This window comes from Mytilus californianus, unplaced genomic scaffold (assembly GCF_021869535.1).
Source record: "Mytilus californianus isolate M0D057914Y unplaced genomic scaffold, xbMytCali1.0.p SCAF_8, whole genome shotgun sequence".
In the NCBI taxonomy this organism is placed as follows: Eukaryota; Metazoa; Mollusca; class Bivalvia; order Mytilida; family Mytilidae; genus Mytilus; species Mytilus californianus.
Window position 1 is genome coordinate 65470239 of NW_026262734.1, and position 18590 is coordinate 65488828.

The 18590-nt window shown below is 32.3% G+C and overlaps 2 protein-coding genes across 2 annotated transcripts in view; one reads left to right on the top strand and one right to left on the bottom strand.

The window, feature by feature from the left end:
* The window catches only part of LOC127710652 (septin-2-like), a 635810-nt gene that overhangs the window by 393641 nt on the left and 223579 nt on the right, over positions 1 to 18590 (top strand). The window lies entirely within an intron of this gene.
* Positions 9558 to 16656, bottom strand: LOC127710658 (uncharacterized). Its single transcript, XM_052216615.1, has 6 exons — positions 16521 to 16656; positions 15150 to 15202; positions 14218 to 14329; positions 13010 to 13095; positions 12442 to 12534; positions 9558 to 10761 (listed from the first exon to the last, which is right to left on the bottom strand). The coding sequence occupies exons 1-6, from the start codon at positions 16619 to 16621 to the stop codon at positions 9575 to 9577; spliced, it is 1632 nt and encodes a 543-aa protein (XP_052072575.1). The 5' UTR covers positions 16622 to 16656; the 3' UTR covers positions 9558 to 9574.

Genomic DNA, 18590 nt, shown 5'->3' on the forward strand with positions numbered 1-18590 from the left:
CCTCATAAACAGTAAGGAAAGTTATTGTCTGGAAAACAAATGTCTTCGGACGACGACAACGACGCTGACAACGTCATAACATTATACAACAATTTTGCGGTCGTATAAAAAATGTTATTTTGAAAGAGAGCAAAAACTTCCACACTAAATCGATTCTGATTAATATAATGATTTATTTGAAAATCTTGCATTCAAGGTCAAAATTCTTTTTCAAATAACAAAAATGACACTTTTAGGTTCTCATAACAACCACCCTAGCAACCTGTATCTCAAGCATTTTGTTATAAATTATTACTATAGGCAACAGTGATAGTTTTCATTGATAACCTCAATATGAATGGATGCGGATGCAACAGTGAGTAATTAATTCATGTAAAATGCCTACAATTTGCCTTCTTGAATACAATAAAAATGTCCTTGTGTTAATTAGTGTCGGCACATTGGCCACTTTTTATTGGAATTAACTTTTATCTTTTATCTTACAAAATGATTTTATATTTTAATGAACACATGCTACAATATTCATCAAAATTGAAATGTCACATGATAACTGCTTAACTTTGGTCATTTTCTACGTCAAAATATACAATTTTGAGCCAAAATCCAAGTTGACCCGTTACTATGGCAACGGGGACAGAAAAAATGTTTTCGTCATCATATTTCTGATATTTTTCTCGGTAGCTATCAACAAACAAAACTTCAAGAAAATCCATGCCGGAACTTTGTTGGTGGTAACAGGGAATTGCTATTAAATAAGGTAAAGGATTTTCTATTACAATACAGCTCATTTACACTTGACTGTGTATAGTAAAACTTAGCCATTCATGATCAATTGTAAAAAAACCATATTCAACTTTTTTGATAAAAAAAAAACTTTATTCCTCGCTCTCTCTCTCCTTCTCAAAATCTGTATACATGCAAAGTGTAAAAAAGCAAGTTTACCTATTTACCTGAATTACAGCAGCTGCTATGATTATAAAAAAATGACTCTTCATTTATTTACTGCTATGTGTAAATCTTCCATTCTCTCTTATGACACATATCTGTTTACCAATTAACCAGTTCGTTATCTAAAACATGAAAATATGATACAGATTTCTTCAATCACACTTTACTGTTGCTGTGAAAATAAGATGAAATAAAATTATAACATTATTACAAATCACCACATCTTCGTGATTTATTTTCAATCCTGCTTCTTCTCGTTTAACACTGCTTCTCCGGTAAAGCGCCCATTTTATGACACTGATATGTCCCACATTAACAAGGAAAAAATAACGACTTCGAGTTGTATACCCGTTTTATCTTATGTATCTTATATCTTTATTATCTATATTTTTGATTTTTATGAAGTTTAGTACATATTGCACAACGATAGTAATCGCACAGATCGTCTTAATGTTTCCTTCGTAAACCTGTACTTTCCATGAAATAATGGCACTAGATTGACAGAAAAAGTATACAGAATTTGTGTTAAAGAAACTTAAAAAAAATTATATAGTAATGCAGACATGGCAGAATATTCCTTATTTTCAACTCAAAATAGAAACGCACGTTTCAGGTGCGGATCGAGGATTTTGAAAAAGGGGGGTATAGAAAGCCAACGTTTAGAGTGATACTTGTTATAAGTCTATGCATTTATCATATATGTAGCTCCATAAGGTAGGCGGGCCCCTTGTCTCCCCCTAAATCCGCCTCTGCGTTTATGTGAATTAATAAAGTTCATAAAATACCCTAAAAAAGGAAATGATTTCCAAGGTTTCAGCTTTGTTTTATTTTAAAAACCAAACTATCAGGTTCGTGTTGCTCAGTCTTTGGTTTTTTATGTTGTTTTGTGTACTGTTGTTTGTCTGTTTATCTTTTTCTTTTTTAGCCATGGCGTTGTCAGTTTATTTTCGAACTATGAGTTTGAATGTCCCCTTGCTATCCTTCGCCTCTCTTTTACAACGTCAAATGAAATAAAATGACAATAAATGTAATTTTTTGGCTATTAGTTATCTTAACTGTAACGCTCATTACTAATTACCGGTAGAATATTACATGCTGAAATGTATATGGTGGATTGTTTATAGTATAAGGATGCTCCATGTTCTACTCGGATGTTGGGCGCTTTACCGGAGAAGTAGTTTTAAGCATGCCACAATCAATCTCTCTTGGCTACCATTTGGCGGGTCTCTTGACAGTGCGCTCGCCTCTAGCAAGGTAAGTTATATTTCAATTACCGACCTGGTCAAACAGAAGAATCGATAATTGGTTTTAGCTATTTTGTCTGCTAGGCACGCGGTATTTAAAAGACATTAAGAAAGTTGGTCGGCTCGAAGTTCGTATAATGTGTCCGGCTAGAATGTCATCATGTCTTCCCGTGGATTATTTCCTTGTGAACTAGCACGTTTAAAATGCGGCCAACAGTGTCGTGCTAATACAAAGCACATTCCTCATGCATGTTCCCGTGCTGATATGCATGACATGAAATATTTGCCTGTTGACATGACGCATCAAATAATCCATCCACCAATCTCCTTTGCTTATGGGGACCAAAATGGTAAACAGAGTGGACCAACTAATGTCCCTCTTAATGGAGATGTGTTCCATTTCTGTTTTGAATCACAGTTTATGGTTTAAATTCATAAAGACAAAACAAAATAGTTATTGAAAAGATGTTTATATTAGACGACCAGTTATGTTATAAGTCAAGATTTTTTATAAATATAAAAGAGGGTATGGATTGGGTTTACATATTAGAGAATGATGAACAAAAAGTACAGAATAAACCAGAAAAATATAATAAATAGAGACTAATGGGGTTCTGAAATATTTAGGATAGAGAATAATGGGCAAAGTAAATAAAGAATAGAGAGAAATGGTAAAAAAATTAAGATTAAAGAAATGCAGGAGCAACCATCCAGACCCTCATAAAAGCATTAAATCTTTGTTAACTTTTTTACACTTGCGTGAAAGCTCGTGGTATTGTCGAGGGTATTGTTGACTTCGGTTTTGTTTTATTATAATAAGTTTATCTGTACTTTTGCTAATATTGTTATTTTTAAGTATTATCCAAATATGTTGTAATGTTATGATACATAAGTGCCTTTACATTGAGTGATACATATACATATACTTGTTCTTATTCTTATTTTAGATATTGAATTAATGAGTGCTATGTCTGTATTTATTTTTCCTTTTGTATCTTCCTATCTATACCTTTCAGATACATGTATGTACCTTTACTGTTGCAATAAAACGATATATTGATAAAAAGAGGAAGCATTGTTAGCTATAGGGAAGTTATATTTCACTGTTTCAATACTATATTTAAAACAGTTCGAATAACAAACAACAAACGGTTAACAAGGTGTTACATTGATTTTGCATAATCTTACGATATTAAAGGCGTTATATAAATTTTGATTGAACTGAAAACGCAAATGAAAAGTGTTAAAGTTAGATATACATGCCACAATCATAAAATAAATTGTGAATTACCTTTTAATACATGTAATAGATTCATTCCAAAGTGTCACTTGAACCATTACAATGATTACGTTTAAATACTAGTGTGTATTGCCTTCTTCTGGCTCACGCATATCAATCAATAAACCTTACAGTATTTCTATTAATAACTTTTGCGATTATTGAGCGGATAATATAAATATAGTCTACACTTAATATTGAACATTGTTTACATAATATAATGTTTCTTTACATTATGCGCACAGTGTATAAATGAAGTTATGATACACTTACAGAGGGATTTTATTAATTTGCTTGAAGAATTCAATTAGTAAATTCATGTACAAGAATAGAATCTTTTGCTAGAAAATTAAACCATGAATTAATCTTCAAATTGAACTTAAACCATGAAGTAGTGTTCAAGTTGACCTTAAAGTTTAACAAAATTTGAACATTTACATACATGTAATATAACTACGCTGTTTTTGACTTAATCTTTAACAGAGGCTTCTCTATAACTTGAGGCTATAGAAATGAAACAAGTCCCTCAAGACCAGCTGAAAAAAGGTCTGGTAATTCAGACCGTTCGTTTGCCTGTACGGAATAAATCAAAAGAGATGAGCTAAGCCTCTGAAAGACATACAGTCATGATACAATTTAGATTTATTTGAATTAAAATATAATGCAGATTGAAAGGAGAAATAACAAATTATTGGACCTCCTTTTTTACCCTCTTTACCTTTTATTTCTTTTATTCTGTTTACCAATTGTTCGCGCTGTATAACATGAAATTGTATTATGTTTGAAAGCTGCCGAAGATTTCAAAATCGTTCAGACGCCATGAACAGGAGTCTTTATTCAAGGTAATACTCTTAATTAAATCAGTGCTGAATTTTCATACATGGATATTGAGTATCGATTGACAGGTCATTAGGACCAGAAACATATATATATATATATATATATATGTATATATATATGTTCCTGATCAGTTAGATATACTGTTCCCAGTAAGGACCAAGTCAGAGAAAAAAATGGTTTGATGTCACTTCCTTAGGATGTACTTAGGTCAGGTTCAGATGTTCGATCTCCTTGGTTTTTTTCCTACGATACAAGGTAAAATATTTTGCCTCACAACACCCATTTTTCTTTTTATATAAGACTTCAATAGCTCATAAAAGGTCATTTACCAAAATTTACGCGATTCTAGATTTCTTTTCTTTCGATTTGAGACCCAAATAATACCAATGCAAATATAAGGTAAAAGTCCGAGTCAACCTTTTCCCGCCATTTAAAAAAAAAATTAAATATCTCGAAAAAGGAGTATCAATTTTAAATACTAGTTTTTTTCTAATTTCACCTAAGTACATCCTTAAATACGTCTCCTGCCTGCAATACTTATAGTGTTATTCAAATGACAATGATCAAGTAATGTTGAGTTATGGTTTATATAGACCATATTATCTGTTGCACTAGCCGAGACAGATGTGAGAATTTAATGCCATACTTCAGATGATTGTCTATGATGAGTGTTTTAACACATAACAATTTATAAGCAAGACTTCATTGTTAGACTTATTCCAGCAGGTGCCAACTTAAATATTATAGCTTTTGAGTTTAGAAAAATCAATCAAAAGAATATTACTGTTTGCTCAACGTTCAGTGGCATATATTTTACGCATATTCAGGACGATAACATATTAATATTTAATGCAAAATATGTCTGCAAAGTGGACAATAATAAAATAGCGGAATAATCGTATATTAACTTCCTTTGATCCCATGTTATACTTTGAAATATTTGGCTTTGAGCGTTCATGATGAAGGTAAATCCAGAAAAGCGCTTCGGACGCATGAAATTTATAACGTGTTGTTTTCATTTTTTAAGTGCTGCAAGAGGAGCGGAATATTCTATCGTTTTAGGAATACCTGGTATGTGTCTCCAAAAGGATCATTTATTTTATATATGTGTATGGCATGTCTGTTTTTGACATGGCATGTATCATGGATATTCTTCTATTCATATTCCATGTTTTAGTGGAGTTGTCAGAAGTAAACTGAGCAAGTCCAACCAGTAGACATTAAATAAAGTAAATCATCTTTTACTACGATATTTGTATCATTATACATTAGGTAAGAGTATCTTTAGTTGGAACACAAAAAACAACTTTATTCTGTATCATTCATTTTAGTTTACGTACTATTCCGAATTTATTTTTTCTGCAAACCTAACTACATGCAAGCACTTGTTATGCGATGCACGTTTTTGATATACACGTTTGATCAAGTTCAATACATGTACTGATATGATTATACATTTTTACTTGGTGTTTATTGTTTGAATTGTAATATGTGTATATCTGAATAAATAAATTAGGACATGAAAAAGGCGATCAGGGAAAATTTTCAATGTTATTTTAACGCAACGACATAATCAATTAAATCATTAACATGTTGCAAAGCTGAAAAACATAAAAAAAAAACTACGTAGTCATATTTATTTTTTTCCAGTCTGTTTATAGCGAAAGAAATCTGGTATACGGATGCTACAGTGTTGATAGGCAGTTACACTATAGAGATTAATAGATTGTTGGTTGCTTAACGTCCAGTGGCCGCTTTAGAGAAAGTCAATAGCTGTCCATTCCATGGACATAATGGAACGGAGGCCCATAGGGCCCGACGCCCATTATTTCACAGGCATTGACAGTTATTTGGACTTATGCATAATTAAAATACACCTTGAATATTGAAAACGAATCTTCAAAGTGTAAAATTTTGAATACTTTTATTTGATTTTGTAATTGTTATTATTTTACACGCTTGAATATTATCTAGGACATACATTTAGACAGAAATGCAGCCGAAAATTAAAACTGTTGAAGCAAGTTTTCATCTTCATTCGTTATCGCGTTAGTTTTATAAATTTTTCCATTGGGGAACACTATTCAAGAAAGTATCCAGGGAAATATCGTTACGGCAAAACGCCTGGAATAATGAAGATAAATGAATGAAAACAACTCTCCATTCCTGAAACAAAATGGCGCGTATGGTCACAGGTGTATTTTAACTGAAAATGATTTGCTATTTATCGACATTATTTATACTGTAAGAAAATAGTCTGAAATACGAACAAATGGCTTTAATACAAGCATGACTTACTTTTTTTTATCTGTACATATATGAGGGCGTTATAGCCCGAATGCATGGGTGTATCTAATTTACACCAAGATATTATTGTCAATGCAATGATAGTTTTCAATAATTAAGGAAGGGATCGTTCAGCAATTTGACCATATGTTATTGATAAGCATGGTATTTGCAGGGTATCCAATTTCATTTAGCGACATCTTAGTGTAAATGTTTATACAATAATTTTTGATCAGGTTTATATCAAAATACCATATTCATATGTATGAATTGTAGTCACGGTCGTTATAAACGTATGCAATTTTCTTTTATTGCGCTAATCACTTGCGTTTGATGTCTACTGAAATACAGAATAATTGTCACCTGGACTTCTCCAATCTGACAGTAGATACCATGCTAAAGATTGACTGATTGATTGATTGCTGTTTGCTTAACGTTCAGTGGCAAGCTATAGAACAATACATACAATAGGTAGGTCCTGCAATAGGGAATCGACCAGGAAGATAGACGGAAAATCGGGAATACTACCGGAAAACGATGCTTTATTGGATGTGTACAGACATTTAGCCATGCACCAGGCCACTATTGCATGCATCAAAGAGTTGTTGCAAGGGTTACTCACTTTCAGAGAGCGATGACATGCTTAATGGTTTACTTTTATAAATTTTGACTTGGATGGAGAGTTGTCTCATTGACACTCATACCACATCTTCTTATATCTATTAAGAAAGAGTCTGTTTGGCTTTTATGGGATTTCAATACGCAAGCAGTTCAGTTAGAATATAAAAGGCAATTCCGATGTTTGCATGAGGACCATGTCGTGAAGTGTTCACAATAAGGAATCATTTCAACGACTCTTTGAGGAATCCGAAGTTGCAAGGGCAAATATTTTAGTCGTATTCAATATCCCGCATTTTCCAATGACATTCAAAATTTATAATCCTTAATCACATTTATCTTTGACGACAGTGCCAACCTATCAGACTTATAATTACTTTGTTCTCGGCTTTAATTTATGTGAAATATTTTCAATCATCATGGTACTTTTAAAATCATAAGTTCGTAACACTTTTTTCTATACTTGACAGCGACATCATGTTTAAATTACAATTCGTTTTTCTTTGGTATACAAGGTCAAAACGCAAATTCCGGTGTTTTACTACTGGAGCCTATCCATGAGGATGTTGAACGGTATGTAAACTGATACATCATAACGCTAGTATAATAAATTATCCCAATATGAATCTCTAAAGAAAAACCCCGTGTTAAAGTTTTTAGTTTCTCATCTCATTGTATACGATTTGTTTTTTCAGTTAGTCCAGATCTCCACTCTGCTATAGCAAAATACCTTTCCATTGTCTAATCATTACTTCATATGATCATATCACAGACTATATCTTAAGAATTTTGGCATATGCTTTTCATTATGTTGCTATCACTTCAGTCCGTCCACGTACAGCCTTTAAAAATCTTCTCCCAAACTAATAATCAAATATCAAAATGTTAACGAACATTATTTGGGTTTCTAGATTACGGATTATTCATCATATTCCTGTCTATCACTCGTCATGCCTGCCATGGCTAAACAAAAATATAATATGACGGTAAAATACAGGAAACTGTTTATTATTTTTAAAAATCAATAATACACTTGTAGTTACTCTTATAGTCAGGATTAGACATATTCAGGGGATCGATTTTTTTCTGCTGTCTTTTTATATTACGTTTTGTCTATTATTTTGAAAATTTCACAGGATAGACATGCAAAAGTATAAGCATAACAATATCTATAGAAATGCATAACTATGCCGTGAGAAATTGAACGACTCGTTATTTGGATGTTCGGTTTTTGATAACGATAAACACAGTTTGACCAACGATGGAAATTATTTCAAAAAGCTGTCAAATGCAGACAAAAACAAAAATGGTCAGCTTATTCAGGTATGCTTAAATTCAAAAACCACTTGAGCCATCAGCTAAATTCGTATAGAAACAATTAACCTTGAGGGTATATATTACAGAAGCAGGAGCAGATACTTATAAGATATCTTATATAATATATAAGATATCTTATATAATATATAAGATATCTTATATAATATATAAAGATATCTCATATAATATATAAGCTAATTTTTATAAGATATCTTATAAATTATATGAGATATCCTATATATTGTATAAGATATCTTATATACTTTAAGATAACTTATAAAGTATACAAGATATCTCATAAATATTTTTTAAATCAGATATCTTATATACTTTATAAGACATCTCATATAGTTTATAAGATATCTCATATATTTTATAAGATATCTTATATAGTTTACCAGATATATCATGTAATTTATAAGATATGTTATAAAGAAAATTATATGAGATATCTTATAAAGTTTATTAGATATCTTGAAGTTAGAATAAATAGTAAAACGGCTTGCCGTACATTCAAGTTAAATGCAGTGCGTTCGCAAAGTTGCTAATGATATACATTCGAATTTCCGGGAAAATTACTGACGTCATCAAATTAGCAGCGTGAAGTTTTAAGCAGTGTCGAAGGAATTATATAAAACGATCCATAACTTAAGGCAGTAGTTTACCAATGTTCAAATCTCATTGATGGATTAAAAGACAAATCAAGGTTAAAAACAAGACTGAGGTAATCACATGAACTCCTAAAACGAATGAGACCGAGTGCGTCTTAATAAGCCACTAAGTACACTGCTTCACCTTATTTTGTGGCTGCTTAAGGGAGTATTATTTCAGGGGATGTAGTGGCAGTTGACACGTTAATATGTGTGAAACAAACGCTTGTTTTATTTTTTTGAAGGTCATGCCCTGTATACCAGTGGAATATTGTTACACCTAAGCAATGACAAAACTACAAACTGCTACACTTGACATATAAAAAATTTGAAAGACTATCATCACATAATGTGAAATCAAGACAGAAAAAGGAATCCAAATTGCTTTCGTTTTATTGAGATTTAGCATCCGTGTAATCTTGTACATGTATATTAGTGCCATTGAGGATTGAGTCATTGACAATTACATTTTGAACCTCCAATGAATTACAGCTAATAGGGACATTTTCATTTTTACGCAAACCACTTTCACCCACCTGGTCAAGTTCACTTTCCTTTCGTGAAACACTTTCTTTGGAATGTTCAATGTTATTTTCAGAGCTAGCTGCCATTTCTTTTATTTCCATTTTTGACGGCATTAACAATGAATCATTATTGACATTTACTGTGTTAGCTATTTCTGATTTACAAGTGATCGACATTTCTTTTGTTTTTGACGGTATATTTTTATCGGAGGTATTTTCGTCGAAATTGGTTTGTTTGTGATAGTTCTCAGAAGTCTGAGAGTTTCGGTTCGTTAACGACTGACTGGGATGTAAAACATTCACTGTGTTATGTAAATTGTTGTCTATTTGGTCCTCGTTATTGTCACCTTTAAGACTCTCCTTTGGTAGGAGGGATGATAATGAATTTCCTTGACATTGGTGAATTGTTACAGGTATCTCGTAACTATGAGATGTTTGCTTCCAGTCTTCGTTCAAGGGTTGGTATGGATTTAAGTATCCATCAGTTATCATTTGCGTACTAGAATCAGACGAATTGTCCACCTCTATGCTTGGAGCATGCGTTACACCATATTGATGTGTCTTTTCCTGCCAGTCTTCATCAATTGAATGATAAGGATGAAGATAGCTCGTTGCGTCATCATCTATATCGAACTCATCTGAGTTTTGGTTTTGATCTGATGCATGGAGCGACAAATAGCTTCGGTTTACATCTTTTTCAGATCCACGAAAGCTACTGCTATCACCTTCTGAATGAACGGGAGATAGGTAGCTTGTATTGTCATTATTTTTTAATTCTACAATTGCATTTGGTGATTTTTTAGCCTGCCAAGTTCTCATATCAGAATTTTCTACCAACATGGTCTCGTCGATTTCAGCGTATAAACTAGAAGCCGAATCGACATGAGTACGCATTCGCCTCAGAGACTTGCTCTGATTTGTATTAGGAATTCCCGGGTTTGTTGCTTTGCCTTTACTCTTCCTTCTGTATTTCCGAACTAAACTAGTAAGACCTATTGCCACTACAAGGCTACCAGTGACCACGGAATAAATAACTATTTCCCGCTGTAAAAGCCCTGAAAGTATACAAATGGGTCATTACCATCATATGTGATCACAAATAACTATTAATCACCTACTCTAAAAACAGTGTCTGTTTAGGTAACTAGTCCTATTACATGTTGGAATTGGTTACTAATAATATATATTTAGGTCCGATACATATAAACGTTGTAAATGATACATGAGATATTGGATGGTCAAGATATGTAAAGAGTTCTGAAATGAAAAATCGTGAAAATCGTAGCAAAGATTGTCTTAGAAATCAAAATATTTTGTACAAATTTTGTCTGCTTAACTAGCCATGATCGATTTAATGTTGAGTCTTTAAAAAAAGTTTTACTACAAGTCTCACACAAACTAAACATTATCATTGATCAATAACAACAAGGTCAAGGTCAAATAAACCCTGGTAGAAAGACATGTACACATTACAATTTTTTTCTTTGCACCAAATATAGTTCATCTATACCTGATAATATCTAAGAAACCGACTACTAAAAAAAAACTAATTATTGACCAATGAACCATAATAAAAGGGTCAAGGTAAGATGAACCCTGTCAAACAGATACAAAAACCTTACAATTGTTCCATACATCAAAGATAGTTAACCAATTACTTATTATATCTGAATAGAGGACAACACAAAACTACAGAAACGACAAACCAATTAAAAATGCAAATGAGATCAAGGACAAATGTCTGAATGACATATACACTTTACAATCGTTCTATACACTACAAATAATTGACCTAATGATTAGTATCTGAGAACCGGTCATAATTACGAAACTTTAATCTTGATCACTGATCCATGAAATGAGGTCGAGGTCAGGTGAACCGTGTCTGAACATTGTCTGACAGACATGAAGACGTTACAAGGAACCCATATACGAAATAAAGTTATAATATGAGCGAACCTATAATAAGAGCGAATTTCACATGACAAAAGAATTAAATTTTGTTAAAGCAGTCGCTGAACCTTGAAAATGAGGTCAAGGACAATTGGCACCTGACAGACTTGGTTTACATAAGATATATGCGTAAAAGGTATGAAGCATCGCAACAACCGCCGTCACTGTAGCTCCAAAACTCGGAATAATTAACATGAAAACTGCCAAAATTTATTAAGATATGATTTTATGTTTGTGTTAAGATTGTGACATCAAACTAAACGCTTCTGTATAAGTGCTCAACTGTCAAATAAACAACGAACAGTAGAAGTTAATACTATGTCTTCCATTAGAAGTCCATTCAGGCGTTGCCTTGAACATGTACAAGATCATAGGAGTTACTTTTTTGTACATGTTCATGTATTTAGAAGTACAACATGTTAAACTTGTTGATATTTGAAAGGTACCAGTCCCATGAATTGGAACTGCAATCATTGTCGTTAAGCACATAATATATATATATATATATATATATCACTTGACTACAGCTTTTAACGTCGAGGGTCTTGATGAATTTGTTGTGAGGTGCATGGATTTATCATATATATATATATATATAAAACTTCTCAGAACAATGAATATGTTGAAATTGTATGATCATCATACATGTCATATTCGTACTGGTTCATCAAAAGTGGCATGTAGTTTGTTATTTCAAAGAATATCGTTTTTGAGTTGACATGCTATATGTGTTATTGAAGAAAAATAACAACAATATAAAAAGTTAATTTGTCAATACTAACCAGTGATTTCTTTAAGAGGAGTAATGTTTTGGATCATCGTATTAACATTGCTGAAGGACATTGAAGTAACTGTTGTCAAATTTTCCCTTACAGCTGTCAATATAAAAAAGTATATGTAGATTATGTTAATAAGATATGAACAAACACAGCTTCTAGAGATCAAATAAATACCTTCTCTACAACGCCAAGTTTACGCGGAAATATTATCCTGTGATATCAACGTTTTTATTTTTCAATGAATGCACACACAGAGGTATTTGTACTTCATATCGAGTGACGATTTTTCTGAAACAAGACCTCTAGAAAACGATTTATTTCTGCTGCCGAAAATCTTTTTTATGTTACTAGTTTGCATTATAATAAAGAATCTTAAAATCAATGTATATAACATCTAAAGTGTAAAGGGGTTACACGAAATAAATTCCCTGAAATACTATCAAAATGAAAATAAATATTTTGTAAGATGTAACGTGTTATTGCCTAATATGCAAGTTTAATGGTCAATTTTGTAATTTTGTAGTTATATGATACTGAAGTACATCAATAAATACATGTGATAAATAAATACCGGTGCTCCATATCCACTCTGGTGTACTCGTCTGTATTGGTTCTGTAGTAATTGTTTCATTTAAACAACCATGAACATGGTTACATCTAGAAACATAAATAAGATGAAGCATTGTCTGAATTTGCGACTCTAAGTTTATCATCAACAATGTACTTATCATATCTCGATATCTTTTGTATAACTTTACGAACGAAAGGTGCCACATGAGGAGCAGGATATGCTTACTTTTCCGGAGTACCTGAAATCACCCCAAGTTTTTTTAGCGGGTCGTGTTGCTCAGTCTTAAGTTTTCTATGATATGTTTTGTGTACTATTGTTTGTCTGTTTGTCTTTTTCTTTTTAAGTCATGGCGTTGTCAGTTCATTTTAGACTAATGAGTTTCAATTTTCCTCTGGTATCTTGCATCTCATTTAAGAATTATTGATACAGAAGTAGATATAAGTGTTTTTTGTTTTCATTTGTCTAAATCAAATCATGTAGTTTAATTAAAATCCGAACCACGAGATGCAAGATATGTTAATGATATAATGTCACTCAATATCCAAGTAAATGCTTGCATCTAATGTATATGTATACTATGAAGTTTACTTTATATCTTGATTTTCTACTTGATATTGACACAGATGGAAGCATGGAATATAAAATGGTTAAATAGAGTAGCCTCAGAATTATGTAAGTTTCGAACATATTTGTATTCTATGTATATGAGATAAACACAAATTAAAAGGAGATCAAGTAAGAATAATCTGTAAAGGATTTTTTTAGCTACTGACAACACAGAGAAACTTTGAATACATACGAAATCTTAGGGGCGATAGGCTTTAAAAAATTCCTCTTAAAATCATATTAGATTTTCAGGTACAGTCAATTTTAAACTATGCATCCGCGTGGTAAAGAAATTATTGTCCTCTTTCATCAGATGTAATAGGGAATTCATACATCTACATCCTCATTGTTGGTCTTAACCAAGCGGTGACCATGTGGCCATTTTTGTTTTACCTCGTCAACCCTTATGCAGCTACATGTGAACAATGTTCTATTTAAGAATTAAAACTTTGAAAAGGAACAGTCGTTTTTATAATTAGAACATTCATTTCTGATATGAACTAATAATAATATTATGATGAAGAGCGTTTAAACGACCTTGACTGGCTATACAGCCCTCGAACGGTCGGTACAATAATATCTTCTTTTTTATGTAATCATACCTTTGGTAAAATTCACATTCGCAAAGATTGAGACATTGTTTTCCGTACCAATTGTCTTCACATGGTATACAAGAACTCCCACCATTTCGATTGATGAAACCAGTTTGACAAACTATCAAATGATAAATTACATCTATGACTTTTAATTAGTAGACACATGTTTAAGGTAGTTTTCAGAATTCATTTCTTTAGCGATGATTGATATAGCATTCAATGAATCTGCTTCATTTTTCATATTTTTTACTCATATCCATCTTTGTTCTGTAGTCTTTAGTCTTTATGAACAGACCAGTTATCTTATAACATCTTCTTATTCTTACATACAGAAATGTCGATCAAATATTTTTTTTAATAAACTGCTAATATACTGTTATATTTGCATATACGTTTGTTATATTACACAGTGAAGTTCAATAAAACTTTGAGACACGTATCAACTATTTAAGTTGGTGTCTCGCCGATACAACTGACAGCGTCACAAATATATTACTCTTGCAACTTCGAGATATAAGTCAACCAAGGGAAACAACCGTAGGATATCAAGATGGAAGTCGGATTGGCTCCAAGAATAACGATAAAAAATGTCGATCTCCCTATTTTTTTTGGTATGAAGAAACAGTTTTTGCGGACAAAAATGTTGCATATTTTATACATGTAGGACCAAGAAATAATTGAAGTAACCCTAACGTAAACCTTAATGTTTTTATAGTATTACTTCTTTTTCTGTCACATGGGTAATTTGTATCTTATTTTGTCTTTGAGAGAAAGTCTACGGAATGTAAAAAAACCATACACATCCTAATTATTTGCCATTCAGAAAGTATTTGAACTAACCTGAAACTCATATAATCTCCAATCATTGTATTCATTATATATCAGTCTCCATAACATTTTACCAGTTTTCTGCGGACAATATAGTCATAAATGCTTACCTACACAACTGCCATTAATCAGTTCGTAGTTGTAACAACAACAAGTCAGATTACTGAAACAAAAAGAAATTTTAAAATGGTTTATCGGGATTGTTACTTAATTCTGTTTGTTAAAATCAGGTTCCCGTTACTAAAAGTAAAACACTAATTAGAATGTACACATGACGATAGGAAGAACAACATTCCTGGAGCAATTTATCTCTTGCCTCGAAAATGACTATATCATGTATATAGAATACATATAAATTCAGAAATTATTGTGTGCATTTGTTATTTCGAATTTTGAAGAACGATCTAATTACTTATCAAAGGTACCAGGATTATGTTTTAATACGCCAGACGCGCGTTTCGTCTACATAAGACTCATCAGTGACGCTCAGATCAGAATATTTATAAAATGCGAGATTATTCATTATGATTTAAGTCAAATTTGGATACAGATATATGTAGCTGATATCAGAATGTGAGTTCTTATTATTTTGAGACCTACCCATGTTATTCACATTAATTAAATACTCGCAACAATTTCTGAGTTAACAGTATGCATTTCTATATCGATCTAGACTTAACCTGAATTCATTGAAATATTTAAGAGCCGTCTGAGAATAGTATTTTACTTGATACGTTTTATCCTGTACACCACAAAGATTCGAATTACTACACCATTTTACCGATAGCATTATATATACTTTCACTGTGTCCTGATTTGTACTAGACTCCGTATGGACCATACGGACGCAATACATTTATAGTGTTGTTTTCATTTATACAGCACTGGATGGACACCGCTGCTGGTGGACTTGATGGACTATCAGTACACGATGGTATCATCAGCTCAGCATTCAGTACTTTTGTACCTCTTATATTAAGAAACAAAACTTTCATATCCTTCAGACCAAGTTGATTTTAGATGGATTTGGCTTTTTTAAAAGTCTTTTTCTGGTCACATAGTTCTTCAAATGATTCGGTTCTTATTCATGCATTGCTTTCAAATATTCGGCTTTGAGTGTTCCTGATGAAGGTAATCCAGAAAAGCGCTTCAGACGCATGAAATCTATAAATGTTTATTCAAAAAAACGTTTGAATGCGGAAACCAATCTGAACACATTTTGCCATATCTTCAATTAGACATATTCGAGAGAAGTTCCGCATGAGTCTAACAAGTCTTATGATTTGACGAAAGTAGCGAGGACAATGAATTAAAGATAAAAGTGCTTAGCTGAAAAGTGGAAATGAATCGGGCAAAATTCCGACTGATCAAGATGAGTTGAAAAATATATCGAATATACACAAATGGTTGGTTCAGGGTCTTTCCTGGTCATAGTAATAAAATAATTTTAAATGATTTACTAATTAAAATATATGACATACCCATTACAGTTTGTACACACGCCTTCATCTGTCTCATTAAGACAATTTACAATATTACATAAATCACATATTGATATAATAAGATATACCAATTTCAGCATTTTAATTAGATTAATCAGGAAATATTTAGAAAGTTTCTTGCGTCAGTCATGTGATTGTTTATGGATAGGAAGGAATACAGGATATGCATTGAGGAAGAATTTGTCGAATGCAAGTACAAACATTTGTCAATGAATTGAATTTATACATATAATTGGTATGTTTTTAGTGTTCCTTACTCTTTTGAACATCAAATAAGCTGATATTGTCATTTTTCAAAGTAATAGGACCGATCAGGACCCAAGGACGACCTTTATGATATAGAATATAAAAAAACGAAAATGTGGTATGATTGCCAATGAGACAACTCTACACAAAAGACCAAATGACACAGAAATTTACAACTATAGGTCACCGTATGGCTTTCATAAATGAACAAATCCCATACCGCAAAGTCAGCTATATAAAGCCCTGAAATGACAAATGTAAAACAATGCAAACGAGAAAACTAACGGCCTAATTTATGTACAAAATATTGAACGAAAAACAAATATGTAACACAGCAACAAACAATAACCACTGAATTACAGGTTCCTGACTTGGGACTTGCACATATAGAATGTGGCGGGTTAAACATGTTAGTGTGCGCCCAACCCATCCCCTAATCCTGCAACATAACAATACAAGGACTGTACAAAACAATAAACAAACAACGCATATTCGCATCAACAACAAACAACAACCACTAAATTACAGGCTCCTGATTTTAGACAGGCACTAATATAATGTGGCGGGGTTAAACATATTAGCGGGCGCCCAACTCTCCCCTTACCTAAACAGTGATGTAACAGTACAACATAAGAACAAACTATGAAAATCAGTTGAAAAAGACTTTACTAATCAGAAGGATAATAATAGAAATACATCTAGCAAAAACACTTAAAGAGTCTATAAAAATTTCCAAACTGCTATTTGTATATATACCGGATCGTCTAGAATATGCAATTCTGCGCTGATAAACGAACAAAACATAAAAGTATTAAGATTTAAACACCGATACTAATCTAAGAGGCATTGAAATTCTTCTGTTAGCTGAGTAATTAAGTTGCCAGTTTTGTATCGAGGTCTGTGTTTTCATAGACCTATGTTTGTTTTTATCAGCAGCAGTTTTTAAAACCTCCTGTCCTAATTCAGAAGTCTGTTATTCAGTGGTTGTCGTTTGCTGCTGTATGCTATATTTGTATTACTTTTTATATAAGTAGGCCGTTAGTTTACTCGTTTGAATTTTTTTAATTTGTCATTTCGGTGGTTTTTATTACTGACTATGCGTGATGGATTTTGCTCATTATTGAAGGCCTTACGGTAACCAAGGGTTGTTAACTTTTATTTCATTTGGTCTCTGGTGGAGAGTTTGGTAGTTATACCACATCTTCTTATTTGTATATTCATATAGTTCATGGTTCTCAAAGGTACCAGGCTTATAATTTGATACGCCAGACGCGCGATTCGTCTACATTAGACTAATCAGTGACGCTCAGATTAAAAAAAGTTAGAAAGCCAAACAAGTATAAAATTGAAGAGCATTGAGGACCCAAAATTTCAAAAATTTGTGCTAAATACGGCTAAGGTAATCTGTGCCTTGGATAGGAAAATCCTTTGTATTTCGAATAATTCATATTTTTGAAAACAGTAAATTTATAAAAATTACCATATTATTGATATTCATGTCAACACCGAAGTGCTAAATATTAAATGGAACAATTTTCGCACACTTATCTACATTATATATATCTTGCTATTTCTGAATTTGACTTATACATCCCAAAATGTCTTTTCTTGAAGCACTTCGTGTACACACTCTCTTGATAAAATTAATGTTTAATACAACTCAATTTGGACTGTATACGTAACAACAAAATTATTTTCATTTACCTGTTTATAATAGTATTGTAAATTGCGGATTTTTGTTCAAGGTTATTGTTGTTTTTCTGAAATTGTTTAACATTTCACAGCGGTTAAATTTATAATATA

Excerpts from the sequence above, each read along its gene's own strand:
- LOC127710658 (XM_052216615.1), bottom strand. The coding sequence starts at position 16,621 with ATGCTGAAATTGGTATATCTTATTATATCAATATGTGATTTATGTAAT. Across the intron at positions 13,096-14,217 it reads GAATGTGAATTTTACCAAAG|ATGTAACCATGTTCATGGTT; the intron begins GTATGATTACAT and ends TTATGTTTCTAG. Across the intron at positions 12,535-13,009 it reads AGAGTGGATATGGAGCACCG|CTGTAAGGGAAAATTTGACA; the intron begins GTATTTATTTAT and ends TTATATTGACAG.